The sequence below is a fragment of the Phyllostomus discolor genome, chromosome 1, assembly GCF_004126475.2.
Source record: "Phyllostomus discolor isolate MPI-MPIP mPhyDis1 chromosome 1, mPhyDis1.pri.v3, whole genome shotgun sequence".
Lineage (NCBI taxonomy): Eukaryota > Metazoa > Chordata > Mammalia > Chiroptera > Phyllostomidae > Phyllostomus > Phyllostomus discolor.
The window spans coordinates 85295471-85319415 of NC_040903.2; the positions used below are offsets into that span (position 1 = coordinate 85295471).

General features: G+C 38.4%; 1 protein-coding gene across 2 annotated transcripts in view; it reads right to left on the minus strand.

The window, feature by feature from the left end:
- The window catches only part of ARHGEF38 (Rho guanine nucleotide exchange factor 38), a 132490-nt gene extending 108668 nt beyond the window's left edge, over positions 1-23822 (minus strand). For both annotated transcript variants that reach the window (XM_036025735.1, XM_028508281.2), the window contains exon 1: positions 23394-23822. In XM_036025735.1, coding sequence (XP_035881628.1) covers positions 23394-23589 — 196 coding nt within the window. In that variant the 5' untranslated portion in view covers positions 23590-23822. The remainder of the gene's footprint in view (positions 1-23393) is intronic.
- Positions 23823-23945: the final 123 nt, after the last annotated feature.

Below are 23945 nucleotides of genomic sequence, written 5' to 3' on the forward strand. Positions count from 1 at the left end.
AAAAAGAAAAAAAAAAAAGAAGCCTTATGGGAGTTTTAAAAATCACATAGAAAGGAAAGCTTAAAAATGAGGAGTTGAAGTATAAATAGAGTAAACAGCATAACTGAATACATCTTTGTTCCAAATTTTATCCCGGTGATGGAATGACCTTCCCAGTTAATTACATCCTTGCGTCCCTCAGGCTGCGGGCTATAGATCATGCGCTGCACATATGACTAATGCGCTTTCGCTCGGCGTCTTTCTATCAGGCACCACATGTCTGCCGCATCTAATTTCCAGGGAAAAATGTTATTTCAAGGTAATGTGTATAATAAAAATGTTCTCTTGGTGTCACAACAATATTATTTCTCTTCTGACAGCATTGTTAGAATAATATCCACATTGATTAATACTCACCTGCCAACTCAAATAGGGACATATGTTGTGGATAAGAATAGGCATGCATGCCTTCTCACTCTCATAAAACATAAAGGCTCAAGTGGCTTCTTGATGGAATTCAACAAAAAAGATCAAATATATTGCTACAGAAGCAGGAGCTTATCCTAAGACTATGATTCTCATTTCAGTAATTTTGGTAATAATGTTTTTTTCTTATAGAAAAATATGTTCCCCCTGCTCCTGTTTTTACAGTAGTAAAATATACCCAACATAAAATTTGCCATGTTAGCTATTTTTAATTGTATAGTTCATCAGCATTTAGTATATTTACACTGTTGTGCAGCCATCACAACTATCCATCTCCAAACTGTTTTCATCTTTGCATACTAAAATTTCACATCCATTAAATACTAACTCTGTTTCCTCTTCTCCCCAGCCCCTGGCATCCACCATTCTACTCTTTGTCTCTATGAATTCGGCTACTCTAGGTACTTCATCACCTAAGTGAAATCAGAATATATGTCCTTCTGTGACTGGCTGGTTTCTCTCAAGGTTCATCATTGTATGTGACAGAATTTCCTTCCTTTTAAAGGCTCTGTAATATTTCATTGTATGGATATACCACTTTTGCTTATAGATGCACATATTCTTAAAATTATTTTCATACTAAAGAGTTATACACTATAACTGCAATTATGGTGATTACAATATATTGTGATAGCCTACAGTAAGATCAACATTATCAAGTATCTATTATGTACCTTTTTTAAAAAAGAAATATGTTATCTTTAGCAGCAATTTTCACCTGGTGTGCCACAAAAATTTTTAAAACATGCAATACCTGACTATTTAGTCAGGGGCACTGACCTCTTTTCCCTTAGATTGTCAAATGAAAAAAAAAAAGCCAACAGTCAACACAACTATAGCCATCTGATGTGAATGAATCAAAATTATATCTATTTTTGTCAGATCAGAAAAAATATATATTCTGGTGTGCTGCGGCCTTTTAGTAGTTAGTTTTTGTGTACCACGAGATGAAAAAGGTTGAAAATTGCTGATCTGTACTTTTTGTCACAACACTAAAAATGAGATACGACTCTAATTTTAGAGATGAAGAAACTGAACACAACAAATGTGAGTAAAACTTATCTGGAGACTCACACAGTATGCAGGTAGCTGGGACTCAAGCCAGGTATGCTTAGCTCTGAGGCCTGGGCTCGCTCCTCTCCACCCCCTGATGGCGTAGGCTGTGATCAGGGGACACTGTGTTATGTGTAGTATAATTGTGCTGGACAGGCAGGTGCCCACTTTAATTCTGACTCTGCCACTGCCAGCTGTGTGCCCATGATCAAATCATCTGGCTTCACTATGTTGCTTCATCTGTAGAAGGGGATTAGGAACGACAGTGATGGTGATGACAATAAGAGCCATCATTTTTCAGTACTCACTTTGTGTGATCACTAAACAATTGAACTGGTCTTACATTAGCTCTTGGATCCTCATGAAAACACTACAAGGTAGCTATTTCATTTACACACAAAGAAACTGAAATACACAGATATTAAAGCCCAAGGTCATACCACAGTAAACAGATTCAAACTGGAGCCAGTCTGATCCCTAAACTTGCATTTTGACCAGTACTCACTGCTGAAAGGTGGTGAGAGCTGGAAAAAAAAAGCATGCAAATTGCTTAATGAAGTGTCTGAGGCACAGAAACCTCTCAAAAAATGTCAGTCCTTATTTTTAAGGCCATGATTCACTTGCCATTTTTCTATATCTGGTTCTGAATGGCTGCACCTGCTTTTCCTCTTTCTTCCCTTGGAACATTTCCAAGGGTGGGGGGAGAGACTGAGCAGCCACCACAAAATTGCCCTCCTCAGGTCTGGACCTGCTCTAAGAAAAAGCAGAAAACAGCAAGGACTTCTACAAAGTCATTTCAATACCAGGCTGAATTAAGATGAGAAGGGAATATCGCTCTTGCATGCTGTTTGGCATAATATAAAACCCTGAATTTTTAAAAATCTGATTCTCTCCCATTTACCCTGAAGCTGAATCACCAAAGTAAACAAGTTTCTGAGAAATTCACTGAAAATGTTGTGCTTCTCGCTGAAAGAGCAAGAAGAGAACTAAAATATTATATATGTCCTGCTAACATACACAGCTTATTATTATGTATTTTTAAAATTCTAGATTTCTTCCTTATTTAATGTTCACTAGATATTATTTATTAGTGACTATCAATAAATAATCACAGATTTTGATTTCTATAATTATATTAAAATCTCACTTGTATCTTAATAAATAAGAGAGTTAAAGCTTTCATATACCAAGCTTATGGTTTGGCTTAATGCCTTGCTTAACAGCACCCACCCTCACACCCATCCCCCCATTACCTGCAAAACTAGGCAGGCACACACACACCACTCAACACTTATTTATTGAGCAACCTGAAAAACCACTTGGCTGTGGAGAACATAAGTGTAATATAGTGTAAAATATATATATTTTTGCTTATCTGGCCTTGAGCTAATTCATAATTTCATTACAACCACAGATATGTTTATAATTAAATAAGAATCAAAAATATCAGAATTTGAAGTTTACAAATTCTATAGTTTTTAGAGTTAAAGAAACCTCATATCTAATGTAACATCAATTTTTAAAAGTTTGTACTGGGTTTCAGCTGGTGCTATGGTTTATGTTGGGCATAGAGTAATGAATAAAATAACAGTCCTGACAGTTAAGAAAGGTGGATGCTAGAGGCAAAGATACGTTATTAAAGCCACGGGATAAATCAGTACTTTCATTCCCTTCCTAAGGTGTTCCAACTGGTGGCTGTATACTTATCCACTTAGTAATTAAGTTGCACATTTTCCAAGAATTAGTTGGGTTCAACAGCAGACATGATTATGCCAGTAACACTTCTTATTATAACTACATTAACTTAATTAAACTCATGTTCATTAATATTTCCATGAAAACTGCTTTAATGTTTTTGAGATGATCTGATAAAATCAAGTAGCCAAAATGCTGCTCTATTAGGAGTTGAATGAGAGAACCATAAAAGATTGAAGATAAAATTATTCTAGAAAGAGCCCTAATCGAATTATTTCATAATTTAAAATATGAATCAATATTTAAAATTGGTGTACAAATACACACAATGAACTGTGACCTAAACTTAGCATAGCACAGCCTCAAGGTCAGGCTCGCTGGGGAAGTGACACCTAAATGAACTCTGAAAGAGTGACAGCCATCGGGGAGGAGGGAGAGCACTCTGAGCTGAGGAAGCAGCAGGGCCGAAGGCTTGGTGGTGAAAAAGGTTTGAGAAAGGTGTAGTGTGACTGAAGTACAAAGGGGAGAGCATGTAGTAAGGGCGAGAGTCTAGGAAAATGATTGGGATTCAGGTTGTGGAGGCATAATTTAGAAATCTAGAGTTTTTTAAACAACAGGAAAGCAATGAGGAAATTTTAAACAAGAGTGGCATGGTCAGATTCTCTTCCTACAATCACATTGGTTCCATAGAACCAGATCTCGTGGAAGCGGGTGGAAAGCAAGCCAGAAGGCAAGGAGACAGTGAAGTGTCCATGATCATGTGCAGTCTAGTCACAAGGAAAAGCTAAGCTTAGTCTAGTTGCCAAGAAGATAGAGGGAATTAATCAGATCAAGAAAAATTTAGAAGACAAAATTAGCATGAACAATCAGTGTAAGGGGTAAAGGACATTGCAAGTCAGAGCTGACTCTCAGATTTTTGACTTTTAACAGAGTGGTGCCATCTAAAGAAATAGGGAACAATGGGAAACAGCAGACAGAGGAGATCAGGTGACAAGGCCTACCCAGTTCCATCTCATTGGATAAAGGAGGAAGCTAATTTCTAGAGAAGGTCAAGTCTTTTAGCTTAAGTAAAAGAGTCAGAAATTGAGTTTGGATTTGATGAGGACCCTCTCTGCCTATGGTATCCATCCCCTTTTAACCATATAGTATAAACACTACCCATTATTCTATTTAGAGTTTTATTCCAGACAGATTGTTCCCAAACACTCAGATATGATTATAAATGTTCTTTCATCCCTGTCCATGCCACATTTCATGCCTACCCCCCATAAACCTAAAAACCTTGGCTTAGCATTGCACTGAACCCTACTGACTTAAGTTTCACACGGTAAAATCTTTTATCAGTTTCAGTGGAAAGCCGACCCACAGAAAGATGAATGGAACAGGCCTTCTGTGAAGTAGGTTGAAAGTAATTGCATGTCAGACAGGTTTTGGCAAGGAGCCAGTAAAGTATTAAATGAAATATGAAGGAGCAGACCCTCCTCTGCTCTGAATTTGAAAGCTCAAACTCTGGGGCAGGGAAATATTTTATCTTTGTTCGAAGGGCGTGTGATTTATTTCCTCTGACTGTTAATTGCTGCAGAAAGTAGAGAAGTGGGTTACAAAAAGGAATTCAACAAAGCTTACCTGGCTTGAAAATAGTTAAATTTTTTAATTAGTTTGAAATTACAGGCTCCTGTAGTGATTGGCATAGTGGATCCAAAACAAGTAGGAGCTAAATAAATGCATCTTTCTGGAAATGCCTTTATTTAAAATCTTTAGCAGAAGGAGATGCATGAACGAGGATAAATGTAAAGCCCTGAATAGAATGGTGACTTTATTGGCACAGTCTTCTTTGTATTTAATATTTTTGTTGTAACTGTTCTATTGTTGAGAAGACAAAATTTTTGACTGTATAAAAAGTCAAAACCCCTACCCTGATTTTATTCATTTATTCACTTACTCAACAAATATTTTGTGCCAGGCATTGTTCTAAATCACTGGTTCTCAACCAGCAACTTTGCTCCCTACACTGCTGCCCACAAGGATGTTTGGCAGTGTCTGGAGTGATTTGTGGTTGTCATAGTTGGGGGCAGAGGTGCAGCCGGTATTTAGTGGGTAGGAGTGAAGGGCGCTGCTGACACGCTCCAATGTACAGAACAATACCCTGCAACACAGAATTATCTAGCCTGAAATATCTGTGGCATGATATTGACAAATCCTCTTCTGAATGCTAGCAATATAACAATGAAAAAAAAAACAAAGAAAAACTTTAGCTTCCATAAAACTTATATTTTAGTGACAGAAGAGAAACAATAAACTAATTAATAAGGAAATATATAACATGCCAGAAGATAAAGCACTATGAAAAAAAATGAAGCAGGTGGTAGTTAATGGTTGCTACCATGTATAGAGAAGTCAGGGAAGGCTTCACTAACAAGGTGACTTTTGAGCAGAACCTAGGGAGAACCAAGTCACGTTTAGGGTGGAGTAAGAGCTGATCCTATCATTGCCTTCATTAATACAGCAGTTGCCAATCAGGCATGAACTTAGGGTAAAAACAAATTTGTTCACAAATTTATTGTTTTGTCCCTCTATATTTTCTCACCAAAAGTTTAATGCTGGCTTAGATATAGGAATAGAGCATTCTCCAACTTTTATCTACTTTAGACAAATGAGAAACAAGGTTGTCTTTCCTCACAAACAATAAAAACGGTCTCTTTTAATTTAACTTAATCAACCACTTCAGGACACAGGCTCCAAACAGCATTCACAAACAGTGAGCCAGGCACTGTGTATTCAGTATACATGAATGTAGTTTAGAAGTGTGTTGTATAAGAGCACAAGGTATACACAGTGAATATATGAATAGGATCTTATTACACATGATGTAATCTGGGGATAGTAAAAGTGATCAGGGTTTAAACACAAACATAGACATGGAGGCTATTTTGAAAATAAAATCATGTTGTGGTTTGAATGCTTGGAATGATTATTTTGATTGATATTAATTTGTGCATACTTATAAGATTATACAACAAATAAAGTTGTAGGACATAAGTTTTTCTGATAATTTTATCCCAAATTAAAATCTTATTTGATTAACGATTCATTAAAAGAAAGTTTTAACTACAGTTATATGTTGATTGTATGCTACATATGAAAAATCAAATCCACAAAAAAATTTCACTTGCAACCGTGATGTAATAAAATACACACAAAGACACAGGGGCTAAATAGCATGTTATTAAACAATGAATGAGTCAACAATGAGATCAAGGAAGAAATCAAAAGGTACCTCAAAATAAATGAACATAAAAACACAATGACCCCAAAATCCATGGGACGAAGGGAACGCAGTCCTAGGAGGGAAATTCAAGCATTACAGGCCTATCTCAAGAAACAAGCAAGAGCTCAAATAAACATCTAACTTCATATGTAAAAGAACTTGAGAACACCAAAGCCCAAAGTGAGTAGAAAGAAGGAAATAATCAAGATTAGAGCAGAAATTTGAAAAAGAAAAGAGTCTAAAAAATGTAAAAGATCAATGAAACCAAGAGCTGGTTCTTTGAAAAGATAAACAAGATAGACAAACCTTTAACCAGACTCCTCAAAAAGAAAAGGCAGAAGACCCAAATAAATAAAATCAGAAATAAGAGAAGTGACAACTCACACCATACAAGTACAAAGAATGTTCAGAAAATCCTACAAACAACTATTTGCCAACAAATTGTACAATCTGGGTGAAATGTACAAATTTTCACAAACATACAATATTCCAATAATGAAGCAAAAAGGAACAAAAAAATCTGAACAAATCAATTATTACCAATGAAGTTGAAAGTATAATTAAAAAATAAACTCTCAACAAACAAAAGTACTAGACTGGATGGCCTTACAGGTGAATTTTACTAAATATTCAAGGAAGAATTAGCATTTATTCCTCTGAAACTATTCCAAAAAATTTAAGAGGAGAGAAGCCTCCCAAGTTTATTTTACAAAGATAGAATTACTCTGATTCCAAAACCAGACAAAAACATTACAAAAAATGAGAATTATAGGCCAATATACATGAGGAACATAAATGCCATAATCCTCAAAAAACCATTAGCAAATCAAATTCAGTGGTACATTAAAAAGATTATGTACCATGAACAAATGGGATTTATTCCTAGGATGTAACTTTGGTTCAATATCCACAGATCAATTAATGTGGTATACCACATAAACAAAATGGAGGATAAAAATCATATGATCATATAAATAGATGAAGAATAAAACATTTGACAAGATCCAGAATCCATTTATAATGAAAAACGATCAGCAAAGTAGGAATAGAGGGAACAGACCATAGCATAATAAAGGCCATAAATGACAAACCCACAGCAAACATTGTATTCAACAGGCAAAAACTAGAACTGGAAGACCCAGCCACAGCAATCAGACAAGAAGAAATATAAGTCCCTCAAACTGGAAAGAAAGAAGTAAAACTGTCATTTTTTAAAATGACAATACTGTATATAGAGAACCCTAAAGATTTCACTAAAAAACTACTAGAACTAATACATGAATTCAGTAAAGTAGCAAGATATAAAATAAATATCCAGCAGTCAGTTGCTTTTTTATACACCAATAATGATATATCAGAAAGGGAAACTAAGAAAACAGTCCCATTCACAGTTGCTTCAGAATGAATAAAATACATAGGAATAAATTTAACCAAGGATGTAAAAGACCTGTACTTGGAAAATTATGAGACATTGACAAAAGAAATTGAAGGAGATACAAATAAATGCAAACATATACTGTGTTTGTGGATAGGAAGAGTTAACATCATTAAAATGTTCACACTGCCCAAAGAAATCTATAGCTCAAACGTAGTGTCTATAAAGATACCAATGGCAGATTTAAAAATACTAGAAAAATATTCCAAAAATTTATATATCAGAAAATATCCAAACTAACCACAGCAAGCTTCAGAAAACAAAGTTGGAGGAATCATGCTGCCTGATATCAGACTATACTACAAGTTCATAGTAAACAAAACAGCATTATACTGGCATGAAAGCAGTTATATGGATCAGTGGAACAGAGTAGAGAGCCCAGAAATAAACCCACAACTTTATTTTCCATTACTAGTTGACAAAGGAGGCAAGAACTTACAATGAGGTAAAGACAGTCCATTCAATAAATGGTGTTGGGAATTTTGGGCAAATGTGTGCAAAAAATGAAACTAAACCACCTTCTTACACTATACACAAGAAATAAACTCAAAATGGAATAAAGACTTAAATTTAAGGTTAAAAACCATAAACTCTCAAAGAAAGCATAGGCAGTAAAATCTCAGACATTTCTCATAGCAATATTTTTTCTGATATATCTCCTCGAGCAAAAGAAACAAGAGAAAAATAAAGAAATGGGACTACATCAAACTAAAAATTTTTGCTCAGCAAAGGAAACCATCAACAAAATGAAAAAACAACCCTCTGAGTGGGATAAAATATTCACCAATGACACCTCTGTTAAGTGGGTTAATAGCCAAAATTTATAAAGAACTTATACAGCTCAACAACAAAACAACAAACAATCCAAGTGAAAAATGGGTAAAGGACCTGAATAGACACTTCCCCAAGGACATAAGATGGACAATGGACATAAGAAAAGATTCTCAATGTCACTAATCATCAGGGAAATGCAAATTAAAACTATAATGAGTTGTCACTACACACCTGTCAAAGTGCCTATCATCAGTAAATCAACAAACAACAAATGTTAGTAAGGATGTGGAGAAAAGGAAACCCTCATGCACTATTGTTGGGAATGCAGACTGGACCAGCCACTGTGGGAAACAGTATGGAATTTCCTCAAAAAATTAAAAATGGAATTACCTTCAGACCCAGCCATCACACTTCTGGGAATATATCTGGAAATACCCAAAACACTAATTCAAAAGAACATAAGCACCCTTATGTTCATTTCAGTGAACAAAATATGGAAAAAGCCGCCCTGGCTGGCGTAGCTCAGTGGATTGAGCGCGGGCTGTGAACCAGGCATCGCAGGTTCGATTCCCAGTCAGGGCACATGCCTAGGTTGCAGGCCACGACTCCCAGCAACCGCACATTGATGTTTCTGTCTGTTTCTCTCTCTTTCTCCCTCCCTTCCCTCTCTAAAAATAAATAAATAAAATCTTCAAAAAAATAAAAAAAATATGGAAAAAGCCCAAGTGTCCATCAATAGATGAGTGGATTAAAAAAAGTGGGACATTTACACAAAGGAATAGTACTTGACCATGAAAAAGAAAAAAATCTTACATTTGTGACAGCACTGAGTGGACCTGGAGAGTATTACGCCAAGTGAAAAAGCCAGTCATGGAAAGACAAATACCATATGATTTTGCTTATATGTGCAATCTAATGAACAAAATTTAAACTAACAAACAAAATAGAAACAGACTCACAGATACAGGAAAGAGACTGATAGCTGTTAGAGAGGAGGGCATTTTGGGGCTGGGAGAAAAGGCAAGGGATTAAGAAAAACAAACAAACTAACTAACTTAAAAAAATTCATACACACAGACAACAGTATGGTGACTACCAAGGAGAAAAGAAAGTGGAAGGAGGTGGATGAAGATAAAGGGAAAATAAATGGTTATGAAAAGAGACTTGACTTTGGGTGATGAACATACAATACAATATACAGATGATGCATTATGTAACTGTACACTTGAAACCTATATAATTTCATTAACCAATGTCACCCCAATACATTTCAATAATTTTAATTGGATTTCAAGATTCAGATTTCAGCTGTCTTGACATTTTAGAGGTACAATTAAGCTTTTTCTCATAACAATTTTTATAGCTTTTTGTCTCTAATATAATAATAACCACTACTGTGTGGTGGCTACAGTGATGAGCTGACCAGTTCCTCTTCAGGAATAAAGAACTATTGTCCCAGCTTCTGGGAGCAGCACCAGCAGACAGGGTCTCTCTAGCAATTACCTCAGATATGAGCATCTCTCAAGTCATACATACCCTCTTTGCAAGATGCATCCATCCAGCAATTTAAGCGGTGATATAAGGACTCAGGTCCTTCAGACCATTGGGTACAACTCTAAAGGAAGTTCAGAAATCACATTAAAGCTGGCTAAATCATTGAGGCTACATCACAGTGCAACCTCTCCCTCTGCCCCCAATCCTATGCCCTTCCTTCTTCTTCCCCAGTCATAAGAAGGGGAAGAAGATTCCCCTTCCCTAATACGACTCCTCTTATGACTCCTGCATCCTCATCTCCTTCTAAGAATCTGCAACCCAAGAACCCAACCTACAACTTTACATCAGGCGCCTATAATGTTTCTAAAATTATTGGTTCACTGCCTGTCTCATTCAATTGGCTGGGTTTGCTTCTGATTTATTTTTTTATTCTTAAGTTCTAGTCAATAACTGACACATATGAATGCCTAGCAAATGCTGGTTAAATAAATTCATTAAAATTGAGATGTCACATTCTTTGGCCAAGAAATTATTTGCTGTTTTTTGGTTTAATTACATTCATTTATTTATATTTTCTTCTTTTTTCAGAAAAATAATTTAGAGCAGTTAACCCCAGAGTTGATTATAATTAAATAGTGAGGAAATGGAAGTGACAGAGTGTAAAGGAAAATACACCTTTAATATAATATAAATATACCAGTCATGAGGGTCAATATGGTTTTAATTTTTCAATGGATATCTTGTTGTCATTGAATTAAGTAGTTATTGAGCATCTACTATGAACCAGACATTGCTTAAGTGCTAAAATAAGTCTCTATGCCCAAGGAGAATTACATTCAAATAGACAACAGAGGCAAAAAATAGAATAAAATAGCACAATTTTAGAGAATAAGTGGAATAAGACCCCTGAAGGAGATCAGAACATAACATCCCAAAATATAATACTTTGGCCTATTGACTATTTTGAGAGAGGCTGAGAAACAGCAGATTCAGGAAGGGCTCTCTGCCCTTGTCCTTTCTATCCAAAAACAAGACAAAAATTTCCTGTAAGAAAGATGCTACACCTGTATCAGGAAGAGGAGAACATTTGTATTGCTGAACATGGGGAGGTGACATCAAGATGAGTCTGTACAAGCAAACGTCACTAAAATAGCCTTTATCTTCTAGGAGTTCCCCCCAAAAAATTCTTATTCACTTTTCTGCAATTTAACAACTTTTCATCTTGTCACAGCTGCACAGTTTAGCACTCACTTTGTGTTAAAATGGTATAAAAGCCCCTGGGTCTAATTGTTTCTTTATTTGGGCAATATTTCTTTGTTTCCTCACACCTGCTATGCCGTAAGGGGTGAAGCCTTAGGTGTTCACCAGTGCAGGGCAACCTACTTCACTGTGTTGTGGCACTGTGTGGTGGGGAAGAGGATCAGAGAAGGAACAATGCTGCTTACTTGGCTCTGGGTTACCTTTCAGTCACTTTCCCTGAAATGCACAAGCAAATTGGACCCTTCTGCTGCTGATTCCCCAGGTAGGTGGGTTATTGTATGTTCTAGGATCCCATGGACTTCTCCAATGAACTCTCCCGTGAGTCTGGGAGTTTCTCCCACTGCTGCAACCCCCACAGGTTTTATAGCTGGAGATTTTAAAGCTTTCTTTTCCTCTGCTGGAACTCCATTTTGGAGTTTTATCAAAACACCAAAAATAGAACTAAGAAATAAAGAGATAGCCAAACTACCAAATGCAGAGTTCAAAACACCAGGAATCAGGATGCTCACAGAAATGGTTGAGTATGGTCACAAAACAGAGGAAAAAGTGGAGGCTATGCAAAGTGAAATAAAGAAAAATATATAGGGAACCAACAGGATGGGAAGGAAACTGGGACTCAAATCACAATTTGAAGCAGAAGGAAGAAATAAACATTCAACCAGAGCAGAATGAAGAAACAAAAATTCCAAAAAATGAGGAGAGGCTTAGGAATCTCCTAGACAACTGTAAATATTCCAACATCCAACTCATAGAGATGCCAGAAGGAGAAGAGGAAGAGCAAGAAATTAAACACTTATTTGAACAAATAATGAGGGAGAAGTTCCCCAATCTGGCAAAGGAAATAGACTTCCAGGGAGTCCAGGAAGCTCAGAGAGTCCCAAAGAAGTTTGATCCAAGGAAGGCACATCATAATGACACTACCCAAGATTAAAGGGAAGGAGAGAATCCTAAAAGCAGGAAGAGAAAACGAGACAGTTATATGCAAAGGAGTGCCCATAAGACTGTCGGCTGACTTCTCAAAAGAAACCTTGCAAGCAAGAAGGGGCTGGAAAGAAGTATTCCAAGTCATGAAAGGCAAGGACCTACATCCAAGTTTACTCTATCCAGCAAAGCTATCATTTAGAATGGAAGGGCAGATAAAGTGCTTCCCAGGTAAGGTCAAGTTAAAGGAGTTCATCATCACCAAGCCCTTATTATATATAAGATACTAAAGGGAATTATATAAGAAATAGAAAAAGATCAAAAAGTATAAACAGTAAAATGATAACAAACACAACTATCAATAACTAAACCTAAAAACAAAAACAAACTAAGCTAACAACTGCAACGGGAACAGAATCACAGAAACAGAGATCACATGGAGGCTTATCAGTGGAGAGGGAGAGGGAGAGAATGGGGGGAAAGGCACAGGGAATAAGAAACATAATTGGTAGGTACAGAATAGACAGAGGGAGGTTAAGAATAGTATAGGAAATGGAGAAGCCAAAGAACTCATATGTATGGCCCATGGACATGAAATAAGGTGGAGGGAATGTGAATAGGACAGGTGTGCAGGGTGGAGGGGAATAAAGTAGAATAAAGGTAAAGGGGATTGTTGCACGTGGGTCACCGGCCAGCAGTGACCACGGAACGCTGTGGATGGCTCACCGAAAAACACTCGAGAAAAAACACATGCACAGAGACAAGACTAGTTTCTGTGGGGAAGTAGGGACGAAATGGCCACCCCCCCTAGTGGGGAGCGCCCTGAATTACCATCCATACCTGCTTTTATTGGGCTCATTTTGCATAATAATTCAGGTAAAGTACAGTACTCATCAGGGGGAAGTAAGGAATTATAGAAAACAAGGAATTCTGCCGCTCTATTGAGTCGGGGTCAAAGAGCTGTAAGACTTTGAGGAACAAACTTCCTCCTTGGACCACTCTCATTCAACTGAGAGCATTCTAAACAAAGAAGGTTTCACAGTAATTTACATGTTCTTTCTTAGGCCTGATCACCCGGGGAATCCGCTCTTTTCAGCACAGAGCTGCACCACCCTGTCATTGTTTCAGGCTTAGCATGGGAACTAAGGCAATAAGATTTTCTCCCAGACGATGAGAACTCAGGCTATGTCAAAGCTGAGGAGCGAGGGTCCGTCACCCTCTTTTGCTGCAGCCCCCCAAGTCCTTCTTTTGGGGGGCCTCCCAAAGTGATCGTGCCTGGCTTAGGTCGTTCCCCCCCGTGGGGAATCTTACCGTCTTTGGCTAACCGACCAAGCTTTTGGGGTTCAGTTATGAATAAAGCAGCAGAGGCAGCATTCCTGCCAGGGAGATAAGCTTTTGTCTCCTTGCTGGCTTACGGTTCCAAGGGCATTCCCTTAGCCTTAGCCTAGGTGGGGGTTTCAGCTTCTGATACCAGTCAGGGCGGTTCCCAACAGGGGATAAAATAAAATAAACTTAAAAAATATAAGTGTTTCTTCAGGATTTTTATTTCTTTCTTTCAAGTCCTCCATGCCATGTAAAAATATTAACATAGAATAACATGTATATGATTTTTCCCATGTTAATCTTTCTTCTGTCAGTTCAACTCACAGGTCCCAGCCACAGAACCTCAGAGGACAAAGGGAAAGATTTCCTCCCCAACCACTCTAGGTGGGATAGTTAGGGAAGCCCTTGCCAACCAAGTGAGTGAGCAGAAACCTCATAGGTGAATCCATACTCTCTGAGATTTGGGGAAAGAAACTTTAAGGCAGGGAAAACAGCTATTATAAAGTCCAGGCATTAGGTACAAATTTCACTCTAAGCAACAAACAACTAAATACGGTAAATTGCTTTTTTTTATGTGGAAGAGGGTATGTTCTAATTCTTAGGAGAAAATGACAAGGGAACTCTAGAGTTAAAGATTGTAGCCTTAGCTGATAGGCTTAAGTTATTAATGCCTATGGAAGGCTGTTGTTCCAGGAACTGGAATGCATGACAATGTGATTCCAGAAGGTGACAAGCAAGTCAACCTTTGTGCCCCAGGGGGTCTGCAAGTGATGGAGATGGTGTCTGAGATACTGTGTTCCAGGGAGGGAACATCTGTGACTCAGATAAAGAATTGTCAATCATCAGATAAAGAAGTACCAGAAAAATCTCTTTTGGGCTGCAATTCTTATCCAATTAACCTTTTCCAAATCCTTTTCCCTACCCTTTGTTCTCCTTATAAAAATGTCCACTGGACAGGAGCTGTCCAGATGGTTTTTGAGGGTTCATAACCCACTGTCTTCTCAGATCACCAGCCATCTGAATAAAGTGCCCATAAAGATTCAATCTTTGTCTTTACTACTTGGTTCCCGTAGTGACAGGCAGCACAAACACCAACTTTTCTGGTTTCAAAAACAAAGTTTTTCTTTGAAAAAACTGGGTGGCACTAAGAGAGGTAAACAATGTTTTCAACTATTTCACAGCAAAGACAGAAGCAGAAATCTGTGACAGCTTTTGGTAGTGACACTGGAGACCTAACATTAAGAAGCATTCAAGAGAGACAATTTCTGCAAGAGCTGCACTGACTCAGTGTACTCCGAGCGGTAGCAGGATGACATGACCTTGAAGTGGTCTTCTTTAAGAGCTGGATGTCAAACAGTCAAGATTCCCTTCTCCATCAAAGGCCTCAGTTCAGGTATTTTAGAGTATTCATTTATTCAGCCATTCATTAATCAAGAAAGAAATTGTTCAAAACATCCTGGGACAAAGGCTTTTAATCATAACACTCTTTTTTTCTGTTGCACTTAAGACTCACAATTTAGGCTGACTTCAAAGAATTCCATTGAAATATCCCCTGCCCGGATAAAGAGCTGCTTGTTCCCAGCATATGATCCCATTCTTGTCACCTGCAGATGCTCACACCACCTCCACTGCCTCTCTCCACCCCACACCCACTGCTGTAGAATGAGGCTTTCTGATTTGAGGATATATATTAAGTTTTACAGACATGAAATTAAAGAAATAGTATCAAGATATTCAAACAAAGTGGGAAATAGACATCATTAAGCCATTACTATAGGAGCAGGTTTACTTTGTGGTTTTACTTTCTGACAATGAAACACACACACACACACACACACACACACACAAAATTGTTAAACAGCAAGGCTCTGGCAGGGAAATGTTAAACAATAATTCAAAAAAAACATGTATTCCAAAGTAAAAAATTAGGCGGGTCAAGCTTTATTATATGGTAGAGTAATGCTATCACATTATAAAACATGCTGCAACCATTACATTCCTTCGACTTCTTCTTATAAACCACACAGATAAAACACTTACTACATCAATGAATTAGATGCATTTTATTTTGCAAATGTTTACAGCAACTGAGTTCAAGTTCTACCACCTGAGGGGTTCATGATATGCCACCCCCAAATCTGCCAATTTGGGATGCTGATTATTTTGAGCTGAGAACACTTCAAAAAGAGCAGATGCAGGGAGAGGCTTTCGCTGCCCTCCTCTCTCTGTGTTTGGACAGATCTTGTGAGAGGAATGTGGTTGTCATGAATCCCCTTCCCTAGTTTTTCAGCAGCCAGGGAGGAGAGGCCGTTGCTCACAAGAGAGGACATGGGAAGTCAACACCACAACCAAACCAACTTTGTCACAAACCGTAACTCCCATCAGTTCTGCTAAAGCATACTTGTCTTTCCTAAAATTTTGTTCTTGCCCTTAAGTGGCCTATATTCCACACCCCTTCCCTTGTTAACATGGTATCTAAACTCGCACATCTCAGCATTCTAAGGTATTCACTTTGTTGTCTTCTGATGCCCCCAGGAATGTAATAATAAAAATTAATACACTTGTGTACCTTTTCTCCTGTTAAGCTGCCTGTTGTCAGTTCATTTCATAGACCCAGCTATCAGTCCTAGGAGGGTACAAGGAAAGTCTTTTCTCCATTACTCACCTATTTTTTTTCAACTATAAAACCAGAACTGTTAAGGTGTTGGGATTAAATAACAAGGTGTCAAAGCCCCGGGGCCAGCATAGTACCTAGCAGGTGACAGTCGCCCAGTCTCCCCCTTTCCTTTCCTTCCCCCTCACTTTCCACAACCTAGTGTAGAAGGGCAATACCCTGAACACAGGTTACAACCAAAACCATCCACAGACAGCCTCCCTTGAGTGTACAAATGGAGGCTAGCATACCATGACTACATAATTGAAAGTTGTAAATAAAGCTGGCAAGGTGTCAAGTAAAATGTCATTCCCTTCTATTTTTATATATGTACCTTCAAACAATCTGGAAAACCAAGTTCAAATTTAGACTTCACAAGTTCCTCAAAATCTGGCAGGAGGTCCTGGGGCCCATGCATCCCTACCCAGGCCTCAGGTCTGTATCCTGACTCTTTCCCACCCACAGGGGCCTGGTAGGCTGGGTGTTAACCCAATATCCAGACACGCCTCCAAAAAGCAACTGTTGTCTGCCTGGGAAAAATGGGACTGGGGAGAGGTCTTAGAGGCCTTGGAGCCTGTTGGATTGAAAATTCCATAATACTAGATACCCTGAACTTAGTCTAGGAATGAGGGTATGGGTCCCTGGTTGCCGGTAACCTTGGATCCAAGGACTCCCAACCTACCTGGTGGAGAGAGAGCTGCAGAGCGACACTCTAAAGCACAACCTCAAGCTAAATTTTGTCTGGTTCTAATAGTGATTTTGCTTATAAGCCTAGCAATTCCTGCAATAACTCCCACCTTCACCAGGAAATCAATACCCAAAAAATACTGAAGTTATTTGTATGGCATCGAATAAAAGTAATTCTAGTTTGCCCAGTGTAGGTCAATTGGTTGGAGCATCATCCCATAGACCGAGAGTGTGTGGGTTTATTTCCTAGACAGGCACGTGGGCAGGTTGCAGGGTTGTCTCCCAGCTGGGGCACATGAGAAAGGCAACCAATCGCTGTCTGTCTCTCACATCGATGGTCCTCTCCCTCCTTCTCCCTCCCCCTTCCTTTCCCACTCTCTGAAATCGATAAACATGTCCTCAGGTGAGGATTTTTAAAAAGAAAGAAAAAGTAATCCTGTAAAAGGAAGCTTTTTTTTTCTTTCTTGTTTCAACAGAAACAAAGATGAATGTATCCTGAGTGCTTTTCTCCCACCCATCTTTTTCCTATGATGTCACTATTTTAAGGTATATTTCTAATCATGTTTATAGGAAAAAAATTTCCTATCACAATGTGGTCATAGTGAAATAACTCAATTTCTGGAACTCACACTTTATTTGATTCATGTAGCTTTTAAAAAACTGCAAATACCTTTACTGAAAGAGAAGGAAAGTTTAATATCATGCTTCTTTTTGGTTTCTATGCATGCAACAAGACAAAAATACTTAGTTTTAAAATTGCCTTGCTGTTTATAAAGATTTGCCCTTCAAACTATGCAATACACCTCATCTGTATTAGTGTTACATTACTGACCCAAGTCCCTCCCATTCCGCTGAAGGGTGCCAGGAGGCACAGAAAGGGGACAGACTGACTTTACACTGAACGAACAGACAGGAACAAAGAGGGCTTATGGCACCGGGACAGAAACACGCACAGACAGCTGGACAACCTTTCTGTTCCACCCTTCACTGGGCCTGAGCACAGCTCACCAGCTCTTCTGGTGTTAACCCTTCCTGATCACTTACTGATCAGTATATTTTCTTAAAAATCATCGTAATTTACTAAAGTGGTCCCAAATCTTACATGTCTAACTTTTTATTTGAGTCACTGAACATTACACTGCAAAATATGTTATTCTGTGTGAAGTTCATGTGGTCCTGTGCTTCCTTATGATGATCATGGTAAGAAAACTTCAGATTTTCATAAAACAACAATTCCATCATTTCTTAATGAGAATGCTATGATAACCTTTGCAAAGAAAATAAAGCACCACAGGCCTATTATGAATTGGAGATGTGATTTTTTGACTTGTATTATCAGCAACAATGGTGATATTTTACCCATTCACTCTCAGTCTTTCACCTGATACTTAATAAGCAAAAATATGCATTACACAAAAAAATTAACCAGAGGCTTGGTGTGGCCACTGTCTAGGTGGCTTAAAACAACAAACGTTTATTTCTCACAGTTCTGGAGGTTTGGAAGTGCCACTAAAGTCAAGGTGCCAGCAGATCCAGTGTCTGGTAAGGGCACCTCATGAAGCAGAGGGAAAGGAAGCAAGTTCTCTCATGTCTCTCCTTACAAGGGCACTAATGTCATTCATGAGGGCTCCACCATCATGACCTAATTACCTCCCGAAGACCCCACTTCCTCATACCATCACACTCAGGATCAGGCTTCCGTATATGAACTGGGGTGGGGGGGTGGGGACATAAACATTCACCCCATAGCATCTATAATGTCAGTAATATCAATTATGTAGGGTTTTTAGAAAGGGCTGCTGGTTATTAATCAATAAACTTTTTATAAAAAGTATTAATTTTTACAGAAATATGTCTGAAGTATACATACAACTAATCTGTATCTACATACACAGATCAGATCATCTGCATACACACAGACACACTTGTGCATAACTGTTTAAATCAGGCAAATTTCAAATGTCGAATTCACACATGTGATCATTTCCTCAAAAAAGCAGTTTAACAACTCAGCCACTAAATTTCCCCTGCTTTGATCACTTCCTTTAGCTCCCATTAAAATGGCAATCAGTAGTTGAGCTAGCTAGAAGCTAAAATAATATACTCACATTCTGAATGGAAGGAGAAGAATGGATGGAGGTATGGTCTGGTATGCTCTAAAAGGGAGGTCAGGAATTAGGTAGGCTTCCACTAAGAATTATTTGTTATGTAGGTAATTCTGTACATTTTAATCTCTGCTATATTTCTTTTTCCTGAAGAATCATCTTTGTTAATGGACATCTCTGTCCTCACATATAAAAACACAGGGATTCTTCACTCAGGGTTTGATGCCTTTCCTCACACTGATTTCTGGCCTAAACCAGGTCATTCCAATCATTCATTCTACTTGGAAGTTACCAAGTGCTCACTGTGTGCTGTGGATGATTCTAAACGCAGAGATGGAACAGTTAGCAAGACGGATAGGATGTCTTTTATGGAATGGGGAGATGAGAGATGGGAGAAGAAATGAAAGTTAGTAATAGGCAATAAACAGGGAAACAAGCAACACGATTTCAGACAAAGTACAACAAAGAGGTTAAAACATGCTTCTTTCCCCGTTCTGCCCCTTCTTCCTTCTCCTCACCATATCATCTGTGAATGTTTTCTCACCACTTTTTCCACTCAACCCTGAATAAACTGTTCTTTCCTTTTGTGGACTTACTGATCTCCCCTCCACTGCTATCCTGTCACTTTATTACATTTCTCTTATCTTTCTCAGTGAGACTTTATGTCGCTGTAGAGTAAAGGTCAGACTTTTTTTTCATAATGATTTTATAGTAGTAATTCCTGGCATATATTTCGGTTTTGCTTACCATATAACATTTTCAATAAATTAACTAAACAAATCTGTTGGAGAAATAAAGAAGCCACTAACGATGAGGGAACTCAAGAGTTGAAAAGGTTTTTTAGCTTAGTTGTATAGTTAACAGGCTTAGCAATTAATGCATGCAAGAAAGCTATTGTTCCAGGAACTGGAATGTAAAAACAGACCTACCCAGACTCCGGGAGACCCACAAGCAGTTCTACCTTTGTGCCCCAGGAGGACTGCAAGTGGTCAAGATGGTGTCTGAGCCACTGTGCTCCAGGGAGGGAACACCTGCTAACCAGGACACACAGATGCAGAATCATGGGTCAACAGATAAAGGGATGCTAGGGAAATCACAGGACTGAAGCTTTTATCTGACTAACCATTTTTCCCAAATTCCGAACCTCTTATGTACCTTTTTCCTAGATTCTAACCCCTTACCTACATTCTTTTTCTCCTTATAAAAAAATTCAGCTTGAGACAAGACCAAGATGGTCTTTTGAGGGTACATAACCCACTGCCTTCTCAAATTGGTGGCTATCTGAATAAAGTGCCCATAACGAGTCAATCCTTGTCTCTACTTATTGGTTCTGGTAGTGACAGGCAGCATAAATGATGACTTTTCCTGTTTCACCAATGGCAGGCTATCATTGTACAACTTGAGGCTTAGTAGGAATGACTATGTGGTTACACATATCATTCACATATGTTGTGTAATCACATAATCACATATGTTGTACATGTGATTACAATTTTCTATAAAAATTTATGATATTCTTATTACAACCATGTTCTATTATTTAATCTAGTAGCTTTTGCCCAGTGTACCATTTTTTTTTAAAAAAATAGAATTTCAGATTCACATTTCCAAAATGATGTCTGTCAGAAATTGAATTGAACAGGTGGATAGTAAGAATTAAGAGGTGATCCCAGGGGCACCTGGGAAAGATCTTGTGTTTCCCAGAACCCAAAGAACTTGCTTCCAGAGAGAGTTAAAGCAGCTAATTTTAATGCTCAGATAGTAACATAGCACTGACAACAGACTAAATAATTTGAGGCTGCCTTGCACTATTAGAAAGAGTGCTGTGACCTCACAGTGACTTCCAGCAATCCCTCTGAGGGCTGTAACCAGCTCAGTGTTTATTCAGCACCTCCCAGGGAACTACCAGTTCTATGGTAGGCAAAGGAAAAACTCTTGACATCTCAGCGATAAAGGCTTCTTAAGGTGTTTAGAACTCATCTGCCTGATAGTGGATATAGTAGGACCAAAGTATAAACCTAAAGAACTGATTGCTTTGAACATTAATAAGGAAATGCCTTCTCTTGTTGCCAAAGCAGTTAGGGAAGAATCATATTAAATGCTCTACTACTCATCAGATATCACACTTGGATTTTATTAAGAGTTACATCTAAAAAATGTCACGTATCAGGAGGCCAGTTTATTTCTACGGCTCTGATGTGCTCCTGTATAATCCCCGATAGTGTTTCTCTAGCATGGGCAGTTCCAGGAACATGGCTTCACTCCTGCATCTTTTCTTTCACCTTCAAAGACAGGATCCATGAGAGCACAGGACAATCACAAATCCCAAGGAGTGTACAAGAAGCCTGAGGTTTCCTGCAGAGTCACTTAAAACCGCCCGCTGTATTTTATGGCCCAGACTTACTTTTTTAGTTAGGTTTAGGAAGTTAATAGTAAAAAGTATTTCCTATCTTTTTATTTTGTGAATAGAATATGTGAACCCAAAAGATGCTGGATCAGTGAGACCCAGACAGAAGAAACCTGTTTGTGGGGGAACAAGCAATGGGCTTTTCCTAAACTGCCATATGTGGTCACTTCATCAAAGGACAGAAAATAGTTGAAATAGATTAGTAGAAGAAATTTAGATTAATAGAGGAAAAATCTTGCTCTACCATTATAGTACTCATTGTTCCTAAAACTGAAAATAACTACTGTTTATTGAGCGCATACCTTGTGTCAGCCAATATACTAGGTGTTTCATGTGATTATCTAAGTTCATTCTCTTAACAATACTACATGGCAGCAGTACCCATTTTCACAGATGGGGAAACTGAAGCTCAGAAGAGACAGGATTAGAAACCAATGTGGATGACTTTAAAATTTGCATTCTTGCCCTGGCTGGCATAGCTCAGTGGATTGGGTGCGGGCTGCGAACCAAAGCATCGCAGGTTCAATTCCCAGTCAGGGCACATGCCTGGGTTGCAGGCCTTAGCCCCCAGCAACCGCACATTGATGTTTCTCTCTCTCTCTTTCTCCCTCCTTTCCTTCTCTAAAAATAAATAAATAAAATATTTTTTTAAATTTTGCATTCTTCCCAACATGTCAATTACCTTGAGAACAATTTCAAAAATCAAATGATGCCCCTTCCCCATTTTTAAAAGTATCCTTTAAGAATAAGACTTAACTCTACATTTTAATTCTGAGCTATCAGGATTTTTTAAAAGTATTAACTGAGAGGAAGAATCTTTAAAGATTTAATTAAAAATGCACTTAACTTATTTACTTCGCATAACTAAATTCACACATATTTTTGATGAAAGAGACCAGCTAAGTATAAGCTTGTCTCATCAGTTGTTCCAGCCTCATTGTAGTTTTTCAATCAGAGCGATGCTTTTGGTGGGATTATGAAAACCCAAACACAAATGTGGTCAAAGGAGGCAGAGATACGTTTGGGGATCACAGAACAGGGACGTCAGTGGATATTTACAACATTGCAAAATTTCAATCTCAAAATAAAGTTTTCTAGAACAAGTGACCTTCAGGAGAAAGGGAGAAAAAGAGAGAGAAAATAGATGGGAAGAGTTAGAGAAATTCAAGGCCTGAAACAGAGAATGTGTTATAATAACTGTGTCAAATTATCTCATACCCATGACAAAATAACTGAAGTTATTTCTCCAAAAGTGATTCAATCTAAGCATGGCTAAACATCTATTACTGTACTTGGATGTTATTCGATTCACTCTAAAGGAATGAACACCTAGGTGATTTTCAACAAATCCTGTTATGCCATCCTGCTGACAACAGTTTTTATTTTTCACAGACATGATTATAGTTTCATGCCCCCATTTAATCACAGTTCAGTGCAATTACCTAGACAGATCTCATGGTGTGACATCTAACGCCTCTCTATTGAGATAAATTCTCTTTTGTAGATTTCAAAATCATTTGCTTTCTAATGTTTCCCATTTCTAAAATTGGGTGGAGGAGGGGGAAAGGAAGGGGGGACATAGCAGAAAAAAATATTACTCTCATCAGGAAAAAATATAATATTAAGAATAACTCAGAAGTGGCTCTTTAAATATTGAAGCACATAATAATAACTTGTTCCAATAACTTGTGAATTACATTTACTTTCATTTTTATTTTTTCTTATTTTCCTCTTAGAGAGGAGGTTACATTCTATTTCCTCCTCTGCCTTAAGTGTTTTCTTTGCAAATGGAAGAGCAGGAGAAAAAAGGCTGGGAAGCAGTAACCGGGGACGATTGATTTCTCCTGGGTTACCTTGTAGTTTCTGGTTGTATTCGGTCCTGTCAGACTGGCTCCTCCTCAGGGTGCCAGAGTGGTCCCCAGAAGCACTGCTCTCAACCACAGTGTCTGTCTTCCTTCTCTCTAGCATATAGAGCCGGGGCCTCAAGAAGGTCAGGTTCTTCTTCTTGGTGCCCACGTTTTCTTTCCCAGTGGCTTCTTCGGGCTCCATCTGAGGCAAAGATAAGCTTCAGAGACTTTGCAGGGTATAGCTGTTTGTTGGTTGCTAAAGTGCCTCAGGGTGAGGGTTAAAACCACCAGAGTGTCAAGTTTAACTGCCCCCTTCTAACTACACAGCTTCACTTCAGGATTACCTGGCCGTGACTGCCACCTGTACGGAGTCCCAGAGCCCCATCCCAATGAGGTCATTCCTTTTTTATACCTAGAATCCAACAGGGGAAGTTGCCACCTGTTACCTGAGAGACCTGCAGCACAGAGCTAGGCAAAGCAGGGACTGCGCTGTCACATGCTACTGAGGCAAACAAAAATCCCATTGTGTGGGGTGAGAGCTGGGGGTTGGGGGAAGAG